Source organism: Canis lupus, chromosome 30, assembly GCF_003254725.2.
Source record: "Canis lupus dingo isolate Sandy chromosome 30, ASM325472v2, whole genome shotgun sequence".
Classification (NCBI taxonomy): Eukaryota; Metazoa; Chordata; class Mammalia; order Carnivora; family Canidae; genus Canis; species Canis lupus.
The window spans coordinates 2,603,856-2,631,605 of NC_064272.1; the positions used below are offsets into that span (position 1 = coordinate 2,603,856).

General features: G+C 42.8%; 1 protein-coding gene across 1 annotated transcript; it reads right to left on the minus strand.

Moving 5' to 3' along the window:
• Positions 1–24,128: 24,128 nt before the first annotated feature.
• On the minus strand, positions 24,129–27,113 carry GJD2 (gap junction protein delta 2). Its single transcript, XM_025473297.3, has 2 exons — positions 26,786–27,113; positions 24,129–25,739 (listed from the first exon to the last, which is right to left on the minus strand). Exons 1-2 carry the CDS (start codon positions 26,854–26,856, stop codon positions 24,845–24,847), a joined length of 966 nt encoding a protein of 321 aa, XP_025329082.1. The 5' UTR covers positions 26,857–27,113; the 3' UTR covers positions 24,129–24,844.
• Between the last annotated feature and the right edge of the window lie 637 nt (positions 27,114–27,750).

Below are 27,750 nucleotides of genomic sequence, written 5' to 3' on the forward strand. Positions count from 1 at the left end.
TCCAGGTTGACCAACCTTGGTCTAACTGTTCCACGTGGCAAAGGCTGTGCTGTGCACAAGAAAATTTGGGCAAAGAAGTCTGTACTCTGGCTGGGACAGGGCTAACCCCAGAGTCTGATTCAATGGAACAAGTTGCCCTACTTAGCTGAAGAACTGAAACTTGGTCATTTTGCTATTTTGGGATTACTGGACTCTACTTGAACATTATTTTCAGAGTAATACCAGATAGGGTCATGTACAGAACATTCCCAACACAAGTCTGGTCACAAAACTTCCTTGCCTCTCTTAGATAGTCTTTCTCCCCCCTTTCTGATTTTATCTGTTATGGAAAGTCATACTATTTCTGTGAAGGCCGAGAAAAATTAAGGCCATTCCACCTCAAGTTTAGCAGTAGGACAAGTACAGCCATTTTAGGCCCCTGGGAATAAGAGCTGAACTTTACAGGAAAGACTGCAGAATGTCCTCTGCAGGGATCCCATATCAGAAAGACAACAGAGCCCACACCTGTGGCAGAAAGTCCCATATTAGAATGAGAACAGAGCTCAATGCCCTTGAAAGCCCCATATCAGAATGTAAACAGAACTTGAGAAATCCCTCCACCCCTTCAGAAGATCCCCTAGACCAGCCCATAAAAAACCCAGCTGTAACCCGCTTCAGGGTCCAAGTCCCTGCTCCGCTGTGTCAGGTATACTTGGACCCAAGCTCGAGTTTGTAAATAAACCCTTGTGCGTTTGCATCGGTGTCGGCTCCTTGGTGGTTTCTTGGATTCGCAATCTTGGGCACAACAATTTCAATACAATTTCTCTTAGAAGTCTGAGAAGACAAATCTTTGGCCATAGGAAGGTCACTCAGACCCAGTCTTTGGCCTCTGGATCTTCTTGTCCATCCAGACTATGTAGGAATCCTTCTAGTTCTAGGCTAGACCTAGAGATTGGAGCAGGAGTGCCTCTCCTAGCTCTGAATTCACTCCCTGAGGAGCTGTGGACAGAGTTGAACTTTCTGATTCACAGTTTCCTATGTACCAGGGTTCTCCAAAGAAACAGAACCAATAGGATACACACACACACACACACACACACACACACACACACGCACGACATTCATTATAAGGTATTGGTTCATGTGATTATGGAGGCTGAGAAGTTCCAAGATCTGGAGTCAGTAAGCTGGAGCTCCAGAGGGTGATATAGTTCCAACCCAAGTCTGAGTCTGAAACAGACAGAGCACAAATTCTCCCTTAGTCCACATGTTTGTTCTATTTGCCTCCAAAGGATTGGATAAAGTCCACCCACAATGGAGAGGACAATATAGTTTACTCATCTACTGATTCCAGTGTTAATCACATTCAGAAACACCCTCATAGACATACTTAGTCATTTTTAACCAAATATCTGGGCTCTTTTGGCCCAGTCAAGTTGACACATAAAATAGAATCTCATAGAAAGATGATCTGGAGCCAGCTCCACTATTTGCTATCTCCCAAGAGAGGCTGCCTGCGAGGACTAAGCAATTTGCAAACAGGTTGAATTTTAAGTATTATCATCTCAATCATCATCTTTAAATCTTTAAATACCCTCCAGCAGCAATTTCATCAGTGTTTGTTTGTTTAGTCTTTTTATTCCTAATTGGGTCCAGCTTCTAGAATGCCATTATCAGAAGACCACCACGCCCTCTGTTATAGCCAGTGCCCTCATTTGTGCTGTTTGTTTATTCCTTTGTCTATCATCCCCATTCTCCATTAAATCCTCCAGTCCTCCAAGGCCAGTTTATATTTCACTCTGCTCATGAAGCATGTACTCGCCACTGCAGCTCACTATAATCTGTTTCTTTGGACTTCATAGCCTTTATTACTATCCATATGACTTTCTTGGTACTTTATCACATACTATCTGATCCTTCCTGTATGGAGGCAGTAACTCAGAATAATTGAAGTGTGGCCATCGGAGTCATATATCACTAGGTTCAAATCTGACACTACCGCTTACTGACCATATGACTCTGAGCAGGTATTAACTTCTCTGACTCTCAGTCTGCACATTAATAAAAAAAAAAAAAAGATGAAGAATGGCCTACCTTGCAGAGTAATAGTAAAGGTGAAATTAATGAGAATAATGAGAGTACAACTTTAACTGTGAGTCACATTGTCTTCTCTCAGAGTGTGATGATCAAAGAACACAGTCCAATTAAAAAATATCAACCTCAAAATAATTCTACTTGTTTACTCACATATCTCTATATCTGGAAGGAATATGTATATATAGTCTGCAACAAACCCTTGATAATCCTCTTTCTTTTCCAATATACTTCCCTTACAGCCCATAGCTGCTCAGAACCTTTCTTTTCATGGTATTCATCCTCTCCGTGAGACCACAGAATCTTGCTGGCCTACCTTCCACCCTTTCCTCTCCCCATTCCAGTACTGCATCTATTTCCCTATTCTTGTAAATCTGCATATAACAATATAGTTCAATATAGATCGGACTATATTGTAACAAAGGGCGGATACTTTCCCACACACCTGGAAGATGAGAACAAGGGAAAGGCTAACAAGCACAGAGAAAGAGCATATAGTATTTCTGTTCAGCTACATGTGTAAAGAATTTAGCATGACCTGACCCATAATAATACATGCCCCCAAAATGGCAACTCCTATTATTTTATTGCTATCATGTATTGCAAAATGAAATACAATTATACTCCTTTTCTTTATAAATATGTAACTAGATTGCAAAGTCTTTTAAGGAAAAAACTTTGTATTATAATTTCTTATACTCTGTACCAGAGCTGCCCATTAGACCATTCTGTGGTGTTGGAAATGATCTACCATTATGCTGCGCAGTGTGCTAGCCATTGTCTTTATGTGAGTGTTGAGTATTTGAGACATGGCTAGAACAACAAAGGAAGTAAAGTGACTATTTTTTTTAATATTATTGAATTTATATTACAAAGTCCAACCTGTCTACCGGGTACCATATTGGACAGAGCAGACAATGCCTACCACAGTACTTTGTACAAAGTAGACACTCAGTAACTTTTATTAGCTGGATGGATGAAAAAGTGATTAAATAAACCAAACTATAAACTATATATGTTGCAGTGCTGATACTTTTACAAGTAGGTAATTTTACAATCCACTTACCTAAGTGGGCAGTAGCTATTTTCCTGTTGTCTTATACTCTGGAACACTTTTCTTGACACAAGAAAAATAGGAAATGCTAAAACAAATAAGATTCTATATTTAGATCTCACTGTTTCTTTGTTCAGTATAAATCCCTTCTGACTCTGAGGTCAGCCTCTTTTGCTTTTCAAAAATTTTTTTTAAAAATCTGTGATGTACATGTTTTATTTAATGGTGGGTTCTTGTTATGACATTTCCCTTCAGGAATGAAAGAGGAGGAGATAAGTTACTGCCAATGCAGCCACAAGCAAATTCAACCATCTTCCTCAGCACTGAAGAGAAATGTCAAAAAGGATTAATCATGCATTAAAGATCCATGGACATGTTATCTCTCCCATATATCGAAGGACTAGGATATGTGTAAATACTCGTAGACCATTATTAGATTGTCAGGGGCTTAGCAGCCTTGAAATAATGTTTATATCAGTAGCTATATGTCTTCATCTTTCAACACAAAGATAGAAAAAATATTTCATTGATATTCATCTGAATAATAATTGTGTTTAAGACTATTGAGCCTTGTAAAAGAATATCTTTATATTGAATTTATTTCTTCATCACTTTATGTTTTTAAAGCATCGCATCTGAACAAAGCTCTGTATATTTGGGTCTCTTTCCTCTTCTTAGGATGGCAGTTAAGAAGCCAAGATAAAATGAAGTCATAAAGAGATTCCCAAAACTGGAAGAGAGGGGAACCTTTATATTCAATCTGAACGGAAGGAGGCTGGGATCTTTAGATGAACATTCTGCTATGTGAAATTAACCAGACACAAAAAGGCAGGTATCGTATTATTCCACTTATATGAAATACCTAGAAGAGGCAAATTCACAGAGATAGAAAGTGGATTTGAGTTAACTAGGGCTTGGGGAGAGAGGGAAATGGGAAATATTGCTTAACGGTTACAGAGTTTCTGTTTTGGGGGATGAAAAAATTTTGAAACTAGATAGTCATGATGGTTGCACCACATTGTGAATGTAATCAATGCTATTTAACTTAACCAATTAAAAATGGTTAAATGGCCACTTTGGTGTTAAATATCTTTTACCACAATAAGAAAAAAAAAAAAGAATTTGGTATCCCAGCAATAGGTCTCACATAAAAGAAAAATTAAACTGTTTAGAAGAGGTCTATAGGCAAGTTTAACCCAGGTATTTAGACCAGCCAAGTCGTGGAGAAAACATCTAACTTCAGGACTCCCATTTCGACAAGCGACATTCTATAGGGAAACAAGGTTGTCCCTTCACCAACTGCAAAGAAGTAACAACTAATGGCATTAAATAGGAGGCAAATGTTAATAGGGTTTGGGAAAGCTTGCTGGAAGGCACCTTTCACATTTAGATGATATACTGGAGCATAGCTATATGCTCACACAAATATCTCTTGGGGCCACCAGGAGAAAAAGAAGGATGGGCTGGAACCAATAAACTGACTTAATGTGGCATTTCTTGAGTCTTCTGTAGCTATAGTATGACATCAGTACTAGAAAGGATTCTCAGGGCCATTTATTCATCCTTTTCACTTGAAGCAGGACAGCAATTAAGCCATCTCAAACTGAGAACTTACACTTTTTCTGAAGACCTCCAAAATTGTGCCCTGGATGTTTAATTCACATCTCCTAATGAAAGCTTAAATTGCTCCTTTTGTGCCACCTAATTAGAAGTAAACAAGGAGCCATCATCTTGTTGTTACTCTCAACTTTCTCATCTGCCTCTCATAACAGAGAGCCTGGAAATGGGTGAGCTATTTCAGAAAGGATATAACCAAGTGAGCATTTCCTGTATAAAGCAATCAGGGGCCCGGCAGGAAAGCAGAGCCAAGATCGTTATGGTAAGAATAAAGGATTTGGTGTAAGAATGAGATCGTACACTAGTGTGGAGGAGCTGGGGAAGGTCTACAAGGAAGAGTCAGAGAATCAAAGAAGGAATCACCAACCAGTCCAACTGAATTCAGCACTGACATGGATGGACGTGTCAGACCTTCCAGGGAAATCTGAGAAACCAAGCATGTCTAACTGCTAGAGTAGGACCACAAAAGAGGAACTCATGGAGAGACCCAAGGGTGGCTGTGGCTCTGTGCAGCTATATGCAGCCAAGCCCCTGGAGGGCTTGGTGCCTCTGTTGGTCTGCAGGGCTGGAGGTTGTGAAGGTGACCCAGTAGCAGGGCAGAGGACAGCAAGGACCAGCTGGAAACTACCAGATACCTCTGCTTCTGTCCCTCAACATCTATGAACACATAATCTTCGTGATTATGTCTGCCACCTTGCAAATCTCACCAGAATTTCCTCCTTGATGAGCTCTAACTCTGGAACATGTTATCAGCATAACCAAGCTGAAATAGCACAATCCAGCATGCTGGACCACCTTTCTGTGCCTTGCAATTACTGTCTAGACTTAAGCTTAAGTTAAGGCACCATTGGAATAGAGAAAGCTCAATCCATCCTCTTCTTGCCCTGTCCAGGTGAATAAAAGATTGAAAATTGATTTTAAAAAGTCAAGAGTATCTCCCTTCTTCCCTAGTGACACTGTTTATTTACTTCATGGTAATTAGTGGTAGAAAAGGATAGTGCTTTATTACTACCCATCACATCAAGTGAGACACATGACTGTGTTATCCCACATTTTTAGTTCAACTATAAACCATTATCCATTGACAAATTGAGCAATTTCTAAATCGGCTGTCTTTACTAATGCCTGACATTCAGAAGTAGAGTGTTGTTTGCTGTGACAAAAACTTGCAAACAAGCAAAATATTCATCACCAGGAGAGTGGTTAAATAGATTATGAAATAAACATGCATTGGAATATTATGCAGGCTTTGGGAAAAAATAGAGGCAGTAGTGATATGGAGCCATGTCAGTGTTATTTAGTTAAATAAAAAGGCAATACTGCATTGGTAATAGTGGAAATAGTGCACACAGCATCATTAAACAAAGGATGTGTAGAATGTCTCTTTTCTCTGGGAAAAGTGACTAGGGATGGAGTGGAGAAAAGAATATATAACCTCTGAATTTTACGTCATATATTTGTGCTGTTTATTAGGTGATTGATAGATGACAGATGGATAATAGAAAGATAGATAGATAGATTTAGATATGCATAGATAAATAGATTGACCCACAGTTTAATGATGTCCTCTGTGATATAGTGTGATTTGGCATCTTCTACCCCCCAATCCTCTGCTGTTCATATCAAAGATGTCCAGGAGAATTGATAGTTATCAGAATTCATATCATGATTAGAAAACCAAATTTACATGTTGGGTCAACGTACTGAAGTGTATACATGTGAGAAAAATGTGGGAAAATGTCCTACTTCCTCTGCCTTGCCTCATTTCAATCCTTCATGTAACTGATATTTTTATGTCTGTTTATACATTTAGTTGCTTTTCTCTTTTTTGAGAGGGAGAGGGAGTGGCGAGAGGGCAGAATGAGAGAGAGAATCTTAAGCAGGCTCCATGCCCAGCAGAGAGCTCAGCAGAGAGAGCACAACCCTGAGACCATGACCTGAGCCGAAATCAAGAGTTGGACATCTCACCGACTGAGCCACCTAGGTGTCCCATATTTGCACATTTTGTGACAAGTTTAAAGAGAGATGCAAATTACCTGTTAGACACAGCTCTTCTCTGAGACACCACCTATTCCAAAGTACAGGAAGAAGTTCCATGATCTGATCATCAGAGTCAGCTATTAAAGGGGGAGAATATTGTTACTAATCTACGTCAGTTAAGAGGCTTATTCTGCCCACCCACCCCCCTTTCCTGGACCACCTGCTACAGGAGGATTGGATTTGCTGTGCTTCTCCTTTGTAATTCATTTCCTTCATCTAAATTACATTTCCCTCTTTCATGCTGCCCAGATGTCTGACAGGTGCTTAACTCCTGGAATCCCTCACCCAATGACCATGCGTTCTTTCTTTATGCCTGGTGGCCTGAGGCTCAGAACAAGCTGCATGCGGCCTGAGAGTACAGTCTGTTCTGGCACTAAACGAATCATGGCTTGTGGAGAAGAGCAGCACATCGGTGTGGGCTTTGGATTGGTGCTGATTGGTGCTTTTCTCTGGCTCTTCCTTTCCCTTTTCTCCCGGCCCTTTATTAGCTAATGTCCTTGCTCACAATACTCAACTGGGACCATTACAGAAAGGGCTGTGGGACATGCTCACATAACAAGGGCTTTTTCCTCTGAAACTACATGCATCATCTCTTGATTAATATGTAGAATTAAGGGCACTGAAAAAATTGTATGTTGGCATCTTTTAGAAGTGGTAAGTGTTCTTTCTTACAAGAAATCCTGGCCTTGCATTTTCTTTCTTCAGTGGCCCAGCTGTGTGCAAAAGGTCATTGAATCTTCATGGAACCCATGATTGTCTCACTAGCACTGTGTGCCTCTTTCAGGGCTTGGTAAAGAACAGCCCTGTGGAGGTGAGGGGTATACTGAGTGTTAGTATGTACCACACCTTTCTTCCTCGGGTAGAAAATTCCTAAAGATCTGGTAAAGGGGACGCCTGGGTGGCTCAGCGGTTTAGCATTCACCTTAGGCTTAGGGCATGATCCTGGGGTCCTGGGATCGAGTCTCACGTCGGGCTCCTTGCAGTGAGCCTGCTTCTCCCTCTGCCTGTGTCTCTGCATCTCTCTGTGTCTCTCGTGAATAAATAAACAAAATATTTTTTTAAAAGATCCAATAAAGATCATTGTTTTGTATGTCTCATGCACTTCCTTTCTCTCGCCTTACTCAAGCTATGGTGGTCTTCCTGCCATTCTCTCTGACTCAGGGCTTTGGTGCCTGCTGTTTCCTCTACTTGGATTACTCTCCTCCCAAAGAGCCACATGATTCATTCCTTCATCTTCTTCAAGTCATTGTTGCAACAGAGCTTCCTTGTCGGCTACCCTGCTTAGAATTATAAGCCCCGGCACTTCCTATTCCACTTTCTCCAAGGTGCTCCACCTTATGTATTTTGGCTTTTGTTATGGCATCACTCCATCATTGGTTCCATGAGGGCAGGGTTTTTCTGTCTCTGTTTTGTTGCTGTTTCCTTTTTGCCCAGCACAAAGTAGACACACTGGAATGAAGGAATGAAGGAATAGTTGTCATCATTTTCCTCCTCTTTTTACTGGATAGGCTAACCTAAGACTTTCCCTCGAGGGCATGAATATGAGTCCATTCAAATGAGGAGCCAATACTTAACTACAAACTACTATGTTCTAAATATTTTCTATTTTGACTCATCATTTTGTCTGCCAGCACCACCATCACCTTACCCTGATCATATGTTGGAGACTGCTCTCCCTTCCTTCGGGAACTTCTCCTTGCCAGCTCTACTCATGCGGCTAACATGGGAGCTTCTATGTTAACACAGTGTGACCTCAGCTCCTGGCCTTCATCATTGGGTGTAGAAGTAGACCTCTTTCTTATTCAAGCTAGACAGAAGACATGCTCCAGGAAACTTAGAACCCAGATCCAGGAGATCTAAACTTAGCCTGGGTGTGTGATTGGATTGAGAAAAGGCAAACCCAGGAGCTGCTGTTGACAGCCAAATTTTCATTCATGCAGACTGGCAATAAAGAACGCTGGTCTGAGGCAAAGGGAACAGTAGGCCAATGATGCAGAAAGGCCCAGAGACATGAAACCAAGTATGGTCCTTTGTACCCTCGAAGTCTGATTTCAATTCACTCTTGAGAGTCAGCTGCAGTCCCATCTTTGAATTTTGAAATACGCTTAGATCTTATACTACATTCTCCTTTTTTTCTTAAACTTATTAAAGATTATTTCCATCACTTAAGAAGAAAACTTTGTTATCTCACTCGATGCTGTCAGAAACCTGATGAGGTAACTAGTATTTGTCTGATTTACATATAGGGACGTCTCAAGAAGTTAAGTGAAATGACCAGTTACTATTGGAAAGTTGCCAAGCTGGGATTTGCTCTCAGGTCAGCCTGACTTCAGAGTTTGAATGAATCAAGACTTCCATTCTGTGGTTCAGTAAAATCCACTCTTCTTGATGCATTCATTGTCTTTTCAAAAATACTTTATTGGGGATCCCTGGGTGGCGCAGCGGTTTAGCACCTGCCTTTGGCCCAGGGCGCGGTCCTGGAGACCCAGGATCGAATCCCACGTCGGGCTCCCAGTGCATGGAGCCTGCTTCTCTCTCTGCCTGTGTCTCTGTCTCTCTCTCTCTCTCACTGTGTGCCTATCATAAATAAATAAAATAAAATAAAAATTTTAAAAAATGCTTTATTATGGACACTTCACACACATAAAGTAGAGTAACATAGTGATTTCCTGTGCACTGATCAACCAGCTTCCACCATTATTCACATTTACCAGCCATATTTCTTGATGCTCTTTTAAGTAACAGACCTCCAGAGAAAAAAGGAATACAGTATAAGCTGTGAGTCCTTGGAGTGCAGCCTATAGTGTGGCTGTACAGTGATCCTCCATGGAGAAATGCAGAGAATGAAGAGACACGAGATCAAGAAGAATGGCCGCTGAGAGCCCAGCCACCCACTGTGAAGTTGGAGGCAGGGGAATCCATTGGATCACCCAAGAGACAGAGGGGGCTTTCTCAGCCCCTGTGGAAAATACCAAACATTGGAAGACTCTATAGAGTTAAATAAAGTTCAAAATGCAGTCCTCTCCCCACACACAGAATATTGCATGTGGATGATAACCAGGTAAGATAAATGCTCAGCTGCTAACCATCTGAGATGTGACGAGAGGCCTCAGTATCAGAGTTCATTTATTTTTCACCTCTCTCTAGTTCCTCTCTCTGTGTCTGGTTAATGATTTACAAGTAACACCCTGGTAACAGCTAAGGGACCCTCTCTCCCTGTTCTCTTTAAGGTAAGAAGTAATCCTGAGCCTGGGGACAATCCCATCACCCATGATTAGAGCTGCACCCAGGACACCGTTGAAGCTGGCCCAAGCTCTGTTCAATGAGATGGCAGGTCCCCAGCCTGACACTGCTGACAGCTGCTGTTTCCCTTCTCTCTCTCTCCCGCCCTCCCTCCCTCCTGCCAGAAGGACATTTATGCAAGCGCCACTGGCTCAGTACTGAGTAAACCAAGATAAGAAATGAAATGTTTGGACTCAGCAGGGTGGTGGGGTGAGCTTTCCCACACTGAAGAAGCACAACCCCAGAACTGCCAGGATGAGCTAGAGTCATTCTCAGGGGATTCTCCTCCAGAGGGTTTCTCCTCTCATCTTGGCTCTTAGGTGCCCACGCCTTTATTCCTGGGATGGAGGCAGCTGCCAGCCCTAATACCTATCTCACAGGGGAGTTGGGAGGATCAAGTGAGATTGTGAATGGGGAGGCAGTTTTGTTAACTGCAAAATGCCAGACAATCATAAAGAACTCTCATTTTCATGGCTCTTACCTGATACCTGAGGACCTGCTCTTATACCCAGTCAGGACTTCTTTCAGCCTGAAATCCAGGTCTTTTTTCTAAAGAGAAGCACTTTGTTCAGCTCTATTTCTGAATGACAGCTACTCCTGAAAAGAATCCACTAATATTTATGATTCACATGTGAAAATGTGTCAAACATATTCCGTGTGCTTAGCAACCAAAACAGAAAAGGCAACATATGGATTTGTGGTTATTCAATACCAGTTTGATCTGAATGAACAAACAAATTTGCCTGTTTTTCCAAACGTGAACCTGGTACAGTGATCACTGCGTGTGTGTAGGGTAAAAAATGCTCTCGTACTAGAATTTTATGTCTATTTTTTCAGAATGAAATTTTTATTCCTGGCAAAGAGAGAATCACTGAATCCAGTATGTACATCCTCTTACATTCTAACACACTTCTCCATGCCCTGTTTTTTCCAGTTCCAAAACCCTTGAATTTTAAAATGACTTTCTTCCTACTGAGAACATCATATCAGACATCACAGTAGTAACATTTTTCTCCAGAAGAAAGCCAGTGGTCATAACTCCGCCATAGGCAGCAAACCCGGTGGGGAGCTTGATTGGGAAGAAACCAAATGATAAAAATACCTTTTCTTTTGGACTTTTGTCTGGAAAGTGCCTCAGCTTCTGGGAGGAGATTTCGAGTCAACATGAGGGAGAACTTTCAAGCAATCAGAGCTCCAGAATATAGGATGGATTCCCTTGAAGGGAACCAGTTTTTTAGTAGCTGGATTTCAGCAGCCACTGGGAAAGGAGGCTGTATAGAGAGTTCAAACATCCAGTAGAGGCTGAACTAATTGTACTCACTGCTGGTGCCAACCTCAGGAGCCTGTGGGTCTAAGACAGCTGAATGATTCACAATACTCTCCCTGATATAGTTTGAATGAGCTGGTAAGATCTTGCTTAAAAATATCTCCTTCACTGACACCTGAGAGTCTATTATTAGTGATTTATTCCTTTGTGCCAAAATTTTAATTTTCCTAAAATTTTTAAAAAAGATTTATTTATTTGAGAGAGAGAGCAGGTGCAGGGTGTGTGGGGGGAGGGGCAAAGGGCAGAGGGAGAGGGAGAGAGAAAATCTCAAGCAGACATCCCATAGATCCCAGAGCCCAATGTGGGACTCAACCTCACAACCCTGAAATCATGACCTGAATGGAAACCAAGAGTTGGACGCCTAGCTGGCTGAACCACCCAGGAGCCTCTAATTTTCCTAAAAAAAATTTTTTTTAAAGAAGTAGTAATTTTAAAAGTTCATCCTAGGAGTGAAAGAGCTTATAAAGAGCTTGCCCACCTCCCCCCACCCCAAAAGAAAAGATGGAAACCCAATAAAAGCATGAACAGGGAGAAAAAAAAGAAAGAAGGAAGGACAGAAGGCAGGAAGGAAGACAGGCAGACCACTGGGCCTGTGAGAAATTTTGCCCACACCATAGTAATTTGGGACCATGTCTGACAAGGGCTGTGACAGCCTTGGAATTTCCCAATTACTTGTATGTCTTACGAATCTGTCCTCCCCAATATCCCAGTCCCAATATTATTTGACCAATCTCAGTGGAGAGTCTACCTTCACAGCTACCCACTGCCTCCCCATTGTACCCTCACTGTACCCAACTCCTGCCACACAACATTTTAGGATTCTAGAATCATCAATAGGGAAGGTGAATTCAACCAAGAGTCTTCTTTTTAACTGTCAGTGACTTGAGCTCTTATCTCTGCCCTTCCACCTCCTTCTGCTTCCTTAAGCTTTGTTATAATTTTTGGGGGAAGACACAATTAAATTTAGTTATACTAACTCTCTCCTTGCAGGCTTGGGCAAGCTAGCCACTCACCTCAGACTTTCCATCTGTAAACTGGATCTGAAAATACCTTTCTCACAAGAACATTGCATTAGTAGGACATATGGTGGATTTTTTAAAAAAATTATTTATGAGAGAGGGAGAGAGAGAGAGAGAGAGAGGCAGAGACACAGGCAGAGGGAGAAGCAGGCTCCGTGAAGGCAGCCTGACGTGGGACTCGACTCTGGGTCTCCAGGATCACTCCCTGGGCCAAAGGCGGCGCTAAGCCGCTGAGCCACCCGGGCTGCCCTTTTTATTATTATTTATTTTTATTTTTATTTTTTTATCATATGGTGGATTCTTGTGTCATTCAGGGCCAGTCTGGAAACTGATGGTGTATTTAATCTGAGTGTTTGAGAAAACTTTCCTGAGTAAACAATTGACAAAGGTAAAGTCACAGGAGACCAGTGTTAAACTCCATACTTTCCTCTAAATGCAGTAAGTAAAAATTATTGTAAGATTACAAAATAAATATAATGCAATGATTTATTTAGGTATTATAAATTGTATTGTATTTGTGGAAAACCTGTAAATTAAAATTAAAATCATCCAATTTCTTTACCATTCAGAGACTAATGTATTCCTTACAGACTTTTCTACATGCAAATACATATAGCCAAAAAATAAGTTTATAGCATACTTAGCACTCTATAAGCCTTTTGGGTTTCAGCTTCCTCTTCTCTAAAATGGGCCTATAGTGGAGTGCATGGGTGGCTTAGTCGGTTAAGCAATTAAGTCTTGATTTTGGCTTGGTTCATGATCTCAAGGTCATGAGATGGAGCCCTGCAGCAGGCTCCTACTGGGTGTGGAGCCTGCTTATGATTCTCTCTCTCCCTCTTCCTCTCCCCCGTTCCCTACCCCCCTCAGTGTACACACTTTGTCTCTCTCTAAAAAAAATAAGAGATGCCTTGGTAGCTCAGCGGTTGAGCATCTGCCTTTGGCTCAGGGCTTGAACCTGGGGTGCCCGGATGGAGTCCCCCATCAGGCTCCCTGTGAGAAGCCTGCTTCTCCCTCTGCCTGTGTCTCTGCCTCTCTCTGTGTCTCTCATAAATAAATAAATAAAATCTTTACAAAAAATAAAATAAAATGGGCCTACAGGGCTGTTTTGGTTACCAAATGTACTATTACACAGAAAACCCTTAATAAGCATTCAATAAATAAAATGACTTTTCATTCAGTAATATGTGAGTCCCCTGAGGACATACGATGTGCCAGACACTGTCCATAAGAACTTCACATCCATTAATTCAATAAATGAGTCCATTAGTAAAGCCCAGGGAGTCCACAAATTAAAAAAAAAAGGGTGGTCAGTTCCTCTTCATCTCCATCAAGAGTCAAGGTTAGGGTGAGAGATAGTAACAATAATATTTTTCAAATTTCTCTTTGGTTTTAGAATTTGTTATATGTGCTTTGCAATGTCTCCAAAAATTGTGGTTTTTTTAAATCATGCTTTTATCCAGACAAGGTGAAGATAAGTTTCCCTCTGCCCAGAACAGCGCTCTGAGGAGCAGATATTCACATGAACTGTAAAAGAGTCAGTCATTCTAGTAACTGGAGAATATTCTAGTAACTGGAAGTTTGGGTTTAGACTAGGGTTTGGCTTCAAGTCTGACTCTTAGTCTGATTGTTTGAAGAATAAGTGTCTCTAAACCTCACTTTCTCGTCTGTAAGATGGGGTTATTTTCTACTCTGTCTTACACTGTTTCTGAGGGAGGATCATTTGAGATTGTGGATATCATCTTGTTGGACACTATGAAGGTCTACACAAATGGAAGCGATTTATTTAGGTTGTAATAGAGCCAAATTCTAGGTAAATAAACAAAGGATTTCTTTCCTAACCACTCTTCTTTCAGCAAGGAATCTGATGTCCTGGCAGTCCTGTCTACCTCCTTTGATGTCAAAGCTGGATTAGATCATGTGTTTTCTACATATACCTGCTCTTTCCATCAAACTGACCCTGGGAGTCATTGCAGTGGCCTGAGACAAACTGCGGGATGGGAAAAAGCTGCAATCCCTACCCACCTAGACATAGATTCCTATGTTCTTCTCTTCTTTTTCAGTCTTCTTGCACAAAAGGCTGCAAACTCAGTGTACCAATGGCCATAACCAATACAGGAAGTCTCAATAATAATAATCATTACAATAAATCAACATTTGTTAAGCACTTAGTAGGTATCAGGCAATGTGAAGAGTTCTTTTTACAGACAATCAAATTTAAAACTTCCAACAACCCAATGAGATAGATGGTTCTTTTACTCCCATTTTACAGATCTGGAAATAGTTTTCAGGAGGTTACGTAACTGCCCAGATCACACAGCTAGAAAATGAAAGAGTCAATAAGCTAATTCAGTATCTGACCCACACGGAGGCTTAGCAAATGCTTATACAATGAATGCATCAAATGCATTAATGAGATCATCAAACGCATGATCAGAGATGATCATGGGACATTAAGTTATGGGTCCCTATTATTTATATAGGGAAGTTTGACTGTAAAGTCTATGCTTGTAGCTACTCTCCAGCTACCCGTCATTCTCCTATGTTCCTCATTTAATTTGTTGACCTCAGAGAGCCCCCAAGCACATGCTAGTTGTGAAATCCACCCCCACAAACTATGCAGACAAGTGAAGTTAGAGTTTGACTTTCAATTTTCTTAAAACATTATTTTTTCTGTCCACCACTCACCTCCCTTCTCCCCTTGTTCCTTAAAAAAGAAGTCATTACGTCATTGTAACTTCTCACCTAGGAAAGTCTTTTTAAGTACTAGCCCCCCTCATTTCAACACCCGAGGACCCTAAGAGCCCCAGAGAGAGGTGTGGTAAGGAGAACAAATATATCAAAGTGAGGAATAAATGCCTGTCGAGCTCATTAGCACCCAGGCACAGAGAAGGAAACTGCTATTTTTATCAAATGTACCTTCATTTAAATAAATTTCAGAGTAACTTGATAGAAAAAGGGTTCCTTTGGAAATATTTGATTCTTCTAATAAGGACAGGCTATCTTATGTGTCTTTTCTAGCCTGGTTTTTAACCCCCAGATGTATAATGTGTAAGTTTTTACAATCATTCCCTTATAAAATATCCATCTCTGCCACTTGTCTTTGGGGTTTAGTTAAACATAGGCCCAACATTGGCGTATGAAAGCTTCGTGGCGTAGAGTGCCACCTGTGCGACCAGGAGTTAGGACTCCATCTCCATCTCTTTGTGATGCACCTGCTGGGTATTGATCACTCAATGTGGGTCCAGTCATATGATTCCTATAGCCAAGGCTGGCTCATGACTCAGTGCATGAGCAGGTCTTCAGAGTTTAATATATCCATTAGTTTTTCTCACTCAGAACTTTGCCATCATTTATGGAGTCTCTAGGATGCTTCCTGGACCTGGTTGTGCATCATGTTCATCCTCAACCCTTGGACCAAGATTTTTTACTCAAATTCAGGAGTCACGGACACTCAGAGTCTCTGTGCTGAGACCTTGTATTTAGAAAGTTAGCTTCCATTATGCACACACACACACACTCCTAGGATGTTTTCAGTAAAATACAAAAATGAACTCCAAAATGGTTTTACCTCCACCTTTCCCACTGAAAGCAAATTTGAGGAAACTTACTGTCTGTTCTTATGAGCCAGTTTTTCTAGAATCTCAGAAATTATCTGCTCCTTGAACATTCTTAACTATTAATAGCTGCCAACATTCCCAAATTTACTTTCTCTCAAATAAATAAAATCTTTTTTTTTTTAAAAAAAGCCTTAGTATTTATTTCCGCCAATTACAGAAGTAATACCTATTCAGAGGAGAGAAGAGCATAATAAAAAAAATTCTGTCACTCAAAGAATCATCATCAACCACAGCACAGCAGGGGGAGAGGCAGAAGCAGATTTCCCATGAGCAGGGAGCCTGATGCAGGCTCAATCCTGGGACTCCAGGACCATAACCTGAGCTGAAGGCAGATGCTTAACTAAGTCACCCAGGTGCCCCAATGCTAGGTTTTTTTACTTAAAAAAGAAAAAGTGCTCTTTGTACTTCCTCATCTCTGAAATCATGGAAAACAGCTAAAAGGAGGATCACCTGTGGGTATGGCTCCCTCTCCAGAATGTTCACTTCAGCCTCCACTTGGCCTGCAGTCCACATGAAAGCACTGTGTTCTGACTGCAGTGAAGAAGTCAGTTTCCAAGAGACCAAGACCAGCATCCTCTCCTAAAGACTGGCTTGCCACATTTCATTGAAACCTCTTTGAAAGTATTAGAAACCACTTTTTGAGAACACATTTATTTCTCTAATATTTCTAGATTTTTTTCCTGACAATGTAGAGTTTGACATTTGATGAGTCAAGAAGCCATGTATACTAGAAAGTGGACCAGACCCAAGTCAGAGAATTGGGTTCTGTCCTGTCTGTGTTAAAACTAACCATAGATTTGCCATAAGAGACTCTTAACTATAGGAAACAAACTGAGGGTTACTGAGGGGACAGGGTAACTGGGAGATGGGCATTAGGGAGGGCACTTGATGTAATGAGCACTGGATGCTGTATGCAACTGAAGAATCATTAAACTTTACCCTGAAACTAATAATACACTATATGCTAAGTAAACTGAATTTAAATTAAAAAATTAAAACTAGCAGACCAATGAGCCAGGTTTCTGAGACCCCATCTAGCAGAGTTTTCTTGGAAGTAGTGTCACAAACTATTAAAACTTGACTGCAAGGAAAATGCTTGGCTTCAATATCACACTACCTGGGCTGGAACCTAGACATACCATGGACTGATTGTATAACCTAGGCAAGCTGCTTTCACACCTACATTTGGTTCTCTCATCTGAAAAATGGGTGTAATCATACTCTTCTTCCATGGCTCTTGTAAGGATTAAGAGGGATATATTTAACACATAGTTGCTACTACTAAATATGAATTGAAATTTTTAGACCGTATTTCACATGAAAAGGCTCCAGTGATTTTTTTCTTTTATTATCATTGGAAAAATAAAGATATAGAGGGAAGAAAAAAGAAAATTATGAAAAAAGGAAGAATTAAAAAAAAAACAATCATTTGCAAAAATTTATCCTCTACTTGGAGACAGGTATAACAGAAAAAGGTCCCTAGATCAAATATCTCAGAGGTATCAACATTCACCAAATCTATATTTACATGCCCATATGTTCCTACTGGCCACAGTTACTCAAAAATACAGACATTTCAGTGCACACAGCAACATTTTTCAGAAAGATTTTTCCTTTTAGGACAGGGAGATGCTACAAAGTGTAATCGGTTCTAAGCAATTCTGAAATATTGTATCAATTTACAGCAGGAAGGTCACTGTTGGTGAATAAACATAAGGATTCTGTTTTGTGTCTGGGATTTAGCAGGCTAACCCCCACTAATGTTAATGGGGCCAGGCTGCCAAATCCCTAACCATCACCCTGGATATTTGCTCCAATCCTTTACTGTTTGAGATTGAAATGTGTTTTCCAAATCAAAGCTGATCCTGAAATGGGATCTCTGCATCATCAGACAGGAACAGTGTGCCGATGCCTGGGGACCTGGAAGTGCTTGAAATGATGATATTAAGGAGTTGAAAGGGGGGTCTTCACATTGTCTACCTAAATCACTGTGGCTTTCTTTGCTTGATGCACAATATAGTTTGCTCATTTTCCAAACCCACCTCCCACTACTTCTCTGTGAACTCCAGGCAAAGGAAAATCCTCCAGCCCTCTACATATATCTCCAGGCTTCTCTACCAGAGGAGAGCATTTATATTGGTCCCTACCTACTTCTCTTTTCTTCAAGGAGACCCATTTCAGTGCCACCGTGGTGAAGTTTTTCTTTATCTGCTCCACATCCCTTACTCAAACACACACATACACACAGACATGCACACATTGTATATGATGTCTCCCTCCTTGAAACTCAGAATACTTTGAGCCTTGAGTATGGCACAGTGCAAATTCTGCCTTACGAAGTTGTCTCATTTTGCTCAGGTAGTGTGTAGGCCCTGCAAGGGTAGGAAGTGCATCACACCTGTCTATATTTCTTTTAATATCCAGTCCAGGCCCTTGCACACCATCCATGTTCAAGAAAGCACTGAATTGGATTGAATGAATTTCTATTACTCGTTGTTTTTGGAGATTGGGACTTTCAAGGAAGGGGTTTGGGAACGGAGGATTTGGGGTATAATTGTAGATGATAGATCCTTTATTTATGAAATTAAATGAACATGTTTGAGAGAGCATCCCTGGTCTGTGGAGCCAGAGAGAAGAATTGGTCCATTCTTCACAACTCCAGTTGCCACAGTTGTCAGAGACTTAGAACACCAGCCTGGGTAAGTAATGGAATTGATGCACAACAGCAAGTCATGCACTGATACTTAGCATCAGTGTCCTTCAGAGATCTCTAGATTTATGCAGTGACCTTGCCTATAGCCCTCAAGGTCCAAAGCTGAGTACATTGAGGCCACAACTACTCATTTGGGCTTGGTTCAACCAGGTCGGTTTCAGCTAACATACATTCTCACTGGTGTGTGATAATCTTCTAAATGAACTTAGCCTTTGAGTAGTGACAAACCTGGCTAGCCATGCCTGTCTGAATATCAGAGCCCTAGCTGAGATGGGACTGATGATTTACCCTTTGTCTGCTCTAATTTTAATTGCTTCTGTGAAACCTGCAGGAGGTCTGGAAGTATCTCAGGCAAAGGATAGTCCGTGCTCAATCTTTCTGTTTTCTCACAACCCACTCAGCAAATCTAGTGGAATTTCCTGAGGCTTTTTATCTAGCTTTTATTTAGTTGTTTTATAAATTGAATTGAACTAATAGCAGATCTTCTTCCTGGAGATTGTCTCCCTTAACTTTATGATACCACTTTGCAACTATCCTCTGCTAGCTAGCTCTTTCCAACCTCCATCCTGCTCTCCTCCTCCGCCTCCTCTGTCGTCTCCAGGTTTTACCCTTTGTCAGACCTTCTCACTGCCACAGCCACTGCTTCTACTCCAGAAGACGTGAGAATTGTTGTTAGTCTTCCATCTATAACTTTCCATCACTAACTTCACAGAAGATATAAACAAGGGCGGCTCTGTTGGGAAACTTAGACTTCGCTTTTCCTCCCTCTTCCTAATTTCCACTCCAAATATCTGATTCTCATAATTTTATGCTTGTTCTCATAATTGTTTTCATCCCTGACCACACATTAGATCCCCTAGGTATAGAAAATTTAAAACTCCTGGTGGCTGGGCTCTGACATCAGAGATCTAATCTAGGTGCTCAGGAGTAGGCCAAAGGGATTGGTAATGTTTTAATTACTATTTTCCCATTATTATTGACACAAATTTCCATCTTTTTGTTGGAGATGTAACTCTAACTGCCCTTCTTAAAAGCTGAGATAGGTATTATTATGTCCAGGCTTTCAGGTCCTGGAGCAGGGGCTCAATGGCAATTTATTGTCTTAAGTAAGATATCCACACATCTTGGTTTGTTCAGGACAGATCCAATTAAACCCATTGTTCTGGTGTACCATGCAATTAGCTATCCTGCCCCTTTCATTCTCTAAGGTATCCCATTTTGTGCAGTAAATTATATAGCCCCTCTAAACATAAGGGTACCTAAAGGTTGGAAATAGTTTTAAAGGCTGAATTGTGTTCCTCAGGTAAGACTGTGACTGTATTTTGAGACAGGGTCTTTAAAGAGGTGATTAAGTTAAACTGAGGCCATTGAGGAGGGCTCTAGTCTAATCTGACTAGTGTCATCACAGAAAGACAAAATTTAGACACTTGGAGAGACATCAGACATTCACCCATGTGCAGTGAGGACAGACCATGTGACACAAGACACAAGAAGTTGGTCACTTGCAAGCCAAGGAGAGGGGCCTTTGGAAAAAAACCAAACCTGTTGATACCTTGATCTTGAACATTTAGCCTCCAGAACTGTGAGAAAATAAATTTTTGTTATCCAAGCCATCCAGCCTATGATATTTTGTTATGGTAGCAGTAGCAAGAAATAAACAAACAGACAAAAAAAAAAAAAAAAACCAAAACACCAAAACAACAAACACACACATTTGGTAAAATATAAAAAAAGTAAAACAAAACTAAATACAGTTTCCTAAATATTCCAATCCTCCAAGATGGATCCTTATACCATTTTCCAAGAAACTCATTGTCTTGGTTTTAGATTGTTGGGGTTCTTCAATCAAAAAGCAGAGGTTTGACTTAATGTTTTCATAGAATGTTTTTAGCTTTCATGCCCTCTGAGTCTATGAAACCTTTTCCAGGTGGAAGACTGAGGTAGTAAATGAGATTATGACAATAAATGTCACATATGGCTGCCATGACTAAGGCACAGTTCCTACTCTGATCTAGAAACATCTCATCTCCATATAACTAGAAACAGTGACTTCAATGAAGGCTCAGTGCAAGGTCACTAAGCCAGCCTGGATGAGTTTAGTGCAGGTTCCTGTACAAGTGGACATCTAAACTGGTTTTTAATGGGTGAAGAGGAACATTCAGTGAGAGGAGGTGGTGGGACAAACAGCAGAAGAAACTGTTAAAATAATAATAATAATAATAGGGTAGGGGCTCCTGGGTGTTTCAGTCGATTAAGCATCTGATTCTTGATTGCAGCTCAGGTCGTAATCGCAGAGTCTTGAGATCCAGCCCCGCATCAAGTCGGGTCGGGCTCCTCTCTGGGCATGGATCTTGCTTGGTATTCTCTCTTTCTCTCCCTCTGCCCCAAGTCGCCCCCCACTCCCATTTTCTGTCTCTTAAAAAAAAAAAAAAAAGGAGAGGTAAAAGAGAAACCATGTTCTATCTGGTGCTTTCCTAACCTCCTGCACCTCCGATTTTAATTTTTTTTTAATTTTTATTTATTTATGATAGTCACAGAGAGAGAGAGGCACAGAGACACAGGCAGAGGGAGAAGCAGGCTCCATGCACCGGGAGCCCGATGTGGGATTCGATCCCGGATCTCCGGGATCGGGCCCTGGGCCAAAGGCAGGCGCCAAACCACTGCACCACCCAGGGATCCCTGCACCTCCGATTTTAAATGCAGTCCTTTACCTTTGTCCTCAGAGGTTAGAGGGCACAGCTGTTATCCCTGATTTTTTTTTTAACTCTTTCAGTATTTGAGGATTTTAAAATTATAAATTCTGTACTTTCAGCTTTTCTTTTCCCTGATTAAATAACTTCAGTCTGTTCAGGGTATTCTCCAAATTTTTATATCCAGTTTGTACATTGGAATCTATTGCCCCTACTGAGGCATATGTATGTGTGTGTGTGCGTGCGAGCACACACACACACACACACACAGAGTCATACATAGGCCAAAAGGGCCTGCAGTTCACCAAAAGGCTCTTAAATCTAAGAGAATATATTGGTGCTGTCCTCTCACAAAGTACAGACTAAGGTCACATTCAACACATAGCTATATGAACCATCAAATCATCAGTATATTTTCTTCATTAAGTAGAAAGCAACAGAATTAGACTGACAAACAGCAGTCATTCTGAGGGGTGACTCCATATGTCCAGAGGAAGGTGTGTTCCCTCCTCCATTTCTGATGAGTGAATTAATAATCTTTCCATTTGTGGGTGTTTGGAAACATCAAAGAACTGAAATAGATCAGGCCCACTGATACACTATCATTCTTCTAACCTTACATCACAGCATAAATACAACAGTCCTTGTTTTCCACACAGATTCCTACTTCTTTCACACCCAAGCATATGCTAAGAGCTCTCAAACAACACTCTTCCTCCATCTCAGGGAGGTGTCTTAAAACATTTTTAGCTCACCAAACAGAAAACAGAGGAGGATCTGTTTCTTTACTCAAGGATAATAATCTTCAAGTGCCTATTTATAATACCAATGGAAACCTATAGATTGAAAAAAATGTATTTTCATTCTAAAATTGGCGTTTGCTCTGCTATAGTTAAAAGGTGCCACGATTGTATTTGAAAAACAATCATCCAGGAAATTCCACGTTGCTTCACAATGTTCAGACCAAGTGCTCACTGAATAAGAAGATGAGTAGTATTGAAGCCCTGGAGGAAAAACATAAGCCTACCGAGCTAATAGAACCACAAGTAGATGGAAAATGCCAAAAATTATAGTGAAATGTGGGACTAAAAAGTAATATCTTATGACCTACAAGCAAAGGATCAGTCTCTTTGAAAGAACCCAATAAGAAATGATTGACTAAAAGTCTAAAACTGTGCTTGTAATACAGTAGCAACTAATCATATATGGCTATTTGATTTATTTAAGATTAAATAAACTTAGAAGTTCAATCACATTTTAAGAGTTCAACAGCGGGCAGCCCAGGTGGCTCAGCAGTTTAGCACCTGCCTTCGGCCTGTGGCATGATCCTGGAGACCTGGGATCGAGTCCCACGTCGGGCTCCCTGCATGGAGCCTGTTTCTCCCTCTGCCTGTGTCTCTGCCCCCCACCCCCCCTCTGTGTGTCTTTCATGAATGGATGAATAAAATCTTAAAGAAAAAAAGAGTTCAATAGCCACATATAACTAGTTGTTCCCATATTGGGTAACACAGAGAATAGACATTTCCATCATTACACAAAGTTGTATTGGACAGGGCTGTTCTAGAGGGTTCTGTTTGACTATTGGGTTAGCATCATTTTAAACATCAGGCCTTAAAGAGATGATGGGGAATATGGCATACCTGCCAAAAGTGACCATCCATGGCAGAAAGGTATGATGGAAAGGAAAAAATATTCTATTCACGGAATGAGCTAATATGATATGCGGTTACCATTTTATTACAAGAAATCTTCCTAGACAAGCAGAGAAATCTTGGGCTAAAGTGGAAAAGAGTTAGTAAATACTACTACCTGAATGCCTCAGCACACTCTTGTAAACATTCCAAAATGTACCAGCCTCTTCTCATCTGTTAGTGGTGATAGGACTTTATCGGTCATCGATTCCTCACTTTCTGCCCCGCAATGTTCTTCTCTTTTGAATATGCAACAAAACATTTGTGAACATATATTTAAATAAATAGAAACCCCATTTGGAATAAAAAAATGCAGACTCTTCCCAGGTTAAAAAAAAAAAAAGGCAAGAACTTTATTTTAAACAAATCCTCAGTTGTGTGTTACACCATGTCCGTACCTAAATCAAAAATCATAAATGATAATGCAAAGGAAATAGAGGGCTTCATAATAGCAATTATCCATATATTATTCTTGGCCAATGCTTTAACTAAATACACAGTGGATGTGAAAGGTAGAGTATGGCACTTAAATAAATAAGAGCAAAGAGAAGGAAACATAGTCACAGTCCAAAGAAATAGGTTTTTGAACCTTTGGTATATGTCTCAAATATCCGTAAACACATGTTAGCCAATAGTGTTTCATTCCAAGCTTCTTAAGCTAGTGATTGAGTGTGTGTTATTTCAGAAATAACTTATAAAATGATAAATCGGGATTGACACGGGCTGATTAAGGTCTCTGGTGTGAGCACACAGGTAAATTCAAACCATGGCAAAAGGAAGTGCAGCTGTGTTGCACAACAAACCTATGTAAGAAAATGAGTGAAATACATGAGTTAGAAATTCTGTGGCTCAGCTAGACACCCTTGATAGGAACAACGACAATAAAATATAATTTTAATGCTAGCCAAAGTCCACAAGCTGGAAGGCAGAAATACCCCAAAGCTCATAACCACATGCCTAACAGTGCAACAACCATCTCACAGAATTATAGCTGCATATTGCAATTCCCTCCCTCCCACCCAAACCCTGCCCCTAATAAACAGCACCAGTGCAGTTTGAGTTAGAAAATTGGAAATACTGAGACATTCCAAAGGTTTTCATAATGACTACGGGTTAGTCAGATGGGGCTTTAATGCAAACCTCTACCGTGGCCATTCTCCAAAAAGCACCCCCTGTAATTCCCTCTGGCTTGCAGATAAACCATATTAGGTCTACTGTAAGGCCAGATTCAGGAAAAAAGCTGGCATGCTATCCTGGGTTGAGGGAGAGGGGCATGCTGATGAGGGAGGTACACAAAAGATGCCTCAAGGATGTTTGTCCTGCAGCCCAGGATGAAGGGATGTGTTGAGACAGGTCACCAGTTTTACCAATGAAGTATTTGTCTCACACCATTCACGAGGATATAGAGCTCAGCAGAGCTAAGTCCTACTTTGTAGCTGGGCCAGTACACTGGTATCAGGATCAGATTGGGCCACAAATGAAAAGGCCCAAAGAAGTCCAACTCATCCATCTCCTCACTTTACTCGGTGCTTTCTGTAGGAACCGATGGTGTGACCTGTGGTAACGGTTCTACTTTCTCTCCTCTCGCACTGATGCAAGGTCTTCTCTCAACCAGTTTTGTCCTATGTCTCAATGGTAAGTGAGGGCAGCTAGAGCCACTCTCTGAGCAGTTCTGCCTTGGGGCTTCTTTCATTCCCCGGGCCTTCCTCAAACCTGTCCCTTCACACATAGGCAGAGTCACTGGACTGAGTCCTGCCAAAATTGGGAACACTGACCCGGGGCAGGTCCTTGTTGCGGATCTCATAAACTGACTTCCTCTTGGCTTGGGCCCCTCTCACAGCCAGCTTGATCTTGCGCCATCCCAGGTGGTTGAGTTCAGCCAGGTTGAGCACAACACAGATGCCACTCACAGCAAACATGAACACTAGAAAGACAGTCTTCTCAGTAGGCCGGGACACATAACATTCCACTTCCTTGATGCAGGGGTAGCGGTCACACTCATACAACCCCGGGACACTGAAGCCATAGAGAAAGTATTGGCCCACCAGAAACCCAATCTCCAGGGCATTTCTGAACACCACTTGGATAATGTAGAAGCGAGAGATGCCTTCCTGCCTTCGGAGCTTGGATCGTGCTGCAGTGCGCAGCCCTGATGGGTGTGGGGTCAGCTCCTTAACCTCTAAACAATCTGGCTCCACTTCCTTGCTGGTGTTCTCTGTGTTCTGCAGCACCCCATTGACAATGGCATTTTGCAACTTCTTATCTTCTCGTTTGCTACTGCCACTGGCTCCACTCCCGGTTCCTCCAGGACCCCCCATGGACTCAGGGGGTTCCCTGTCCAAGGCTAGGAAGACAGTAGAGTAGCGGCGTTCTCGCTGCTTAGCAGACTGGTGCACAGAGTAGGTGATGAAGCAGAGACTGGGGGTACACACCATTATGATCTGGAAGACCCAGTAACGAATGTGGGAGATGGGGAAGGCGCGGTCATAGCAGGCCTGGTTACAGCCGGGCTGCAGGGTGTTGCACACAAACATGGTCTGCTCATCATCGTACACTGTCTCCCCCACAATGGCCACAATGAGGATCCGGAATATCACCACCACAGTCAATAGGATCCTGAGCAAGGGAAGAGGGAGGGAGAGAGGTTCTCAAGGGTTGAATCACTGGCTTAGGAAACCCCCTCCTCCTTTCCCTGCCCTGGTGTTTGCCAGTCTTTGGCTGGGGAGCTGTCCATCCCTGGGTGGTACTGACCTGGGAATCTAGGAAATCTTTTCTGGCTCTACCCTTTCTGCTTGCTGGTAGTCTCGGAACACTTCATATCACAAGGGTCTCATGTGTGTGTGTGTGTGTGTGTGTGTCCATACAGTAGACACAGTGTGCTGCAACAGATAGATTTCTTCTGTATATGTGGAATGGACAGAGCCAAAAGACACATCTTCACTCTGGATATGGCAAATGCACATGGAATATCTGAACAGAGTACATGTTTCAAAGTCTACACATAGAGTGTGCATATAACCATCCCAAGTGAATAGTTCAGCCTCAATATAAATATTGAACTTAATGCTTTATATAAACAGCTAAGATTATATATCCATATATACATGGGTATATGTAGTGTATATACATATGAATATATATGTGAAGACACAAGTGTTATCAATTGGCAGTGTGGGGTTCTGACACCGTAAGTTTTAACATCCAAATCAGTTTAGCTTAATGAATATTTTTTTTGGGGGGGGGAGATACATCTGCTCCAAAGAGCAAATCCATTTCCCCATTTGCCCTTCTCTGTCCAAACACAATCCTGCCTTCCTTGTAGATTCTATTTAGGGAACCGGATGGAGATTGGCTCTGACTCCGGGGAGTGGGGGTACCACGACTGAGCCAACAATTCCTTTTCTAATGGGAGAAGTCAGACCCCACCCCCCACCCCGTGGGGCTTCAGGGGGAAGGGATGGAGAGTTGCTCAGAAGCAGCTGGGGAGGGGGGCATCACTGGGCATCGGGTACCCAATTACCCAGGGACACGGGCGCCCAGACCGAAGACGATTGGAAGGGGGCAGTGGATGGGCTGGGGACTGCTGGGGCTGGGGCTGGACGTGGGAAGGGATTCCGGGGGGTCGCCCGACGGGACCGCTGACGGCCGGCTCGGCGCCTTACCTCCCGATCATAGTGGAGTGCTGCTGCACCGCGGCTTCCAGCAGCCTCTCCAAGATGGTCCATTCCCCCATCGCTGTGCATCCGGAGGCAGCAGACAAAGACTGGGCAGCACCGGGCACGTTCCCGCTCCTGGCCCCTCCCTGGGCCGCACCTCCCGACTGGGAGCGTAGCCCCCCGATTAAAGAAGCAAACGAATTAAAAAAAAAAATCCAGGAATCCCCTCTCCCGTTTATTGCACTTAAAAGAGGGCAATGAGGAAGGAGATCGCAGCGCTCCCCGACGATGGGGCAGCCGGCGCGGTCGGGAGGCGGGCACGCACCTCCGCAGCGTCCCGGGATCCGGGCGGGAGCCCTCGGGAGCCCGCGGGTGCCGGGCGGGGCGCGGGGCGCGGGGCGCGGGGCGCGGGCTCTCGGCCGCCCGAGCGAGGTCTCTGCCCCGGGGCTGGGGCCTCCCGCGGGCACCGGCGCCCTGTGCTGCCGCCTGCGAGGCCCGGGCCGAGCGCGCGGAGCCGGCGGACGCGCTCGGGAATCCGCGGCCGCCGCCTCTAATCCGCCCTTAAGTAGTCTCCGCCTGCGTCACGCCAGGTCGGCGGAGGGGAGCCGAGCGCGCCGCGCGGCCGGGGTGCGCGCCAGGCCCGGGCAGGGGCCGCGGGGGGGCGAGGGCGGCGAGGGGCCGCGGGCGGGCCGGGAGTGGGGCGGCCTCGGGAGCAGGATCCCCGCGCCCCGCGGGGCCGGGCGAGGCGCGCAGGTGAGCCCACCTGAGCGCCGGGCCCGGGAGGAGGGGGCCGGGGCGGACGCGTGCCCGAGTCGGGAGGGGAGCGACCGGGTGGCGGTCGCGGGGCTTTTCCACGTGCGCCGCTCGCCTTTTGCTCCTCGTCTTCGGGAGGACGAGCCAAATTGCCCCCCTATAGGGATGCGCCGGCCAGGGGAAGGAGCGGGGCAGCGGCCGCAGGACACTCGTAAGGA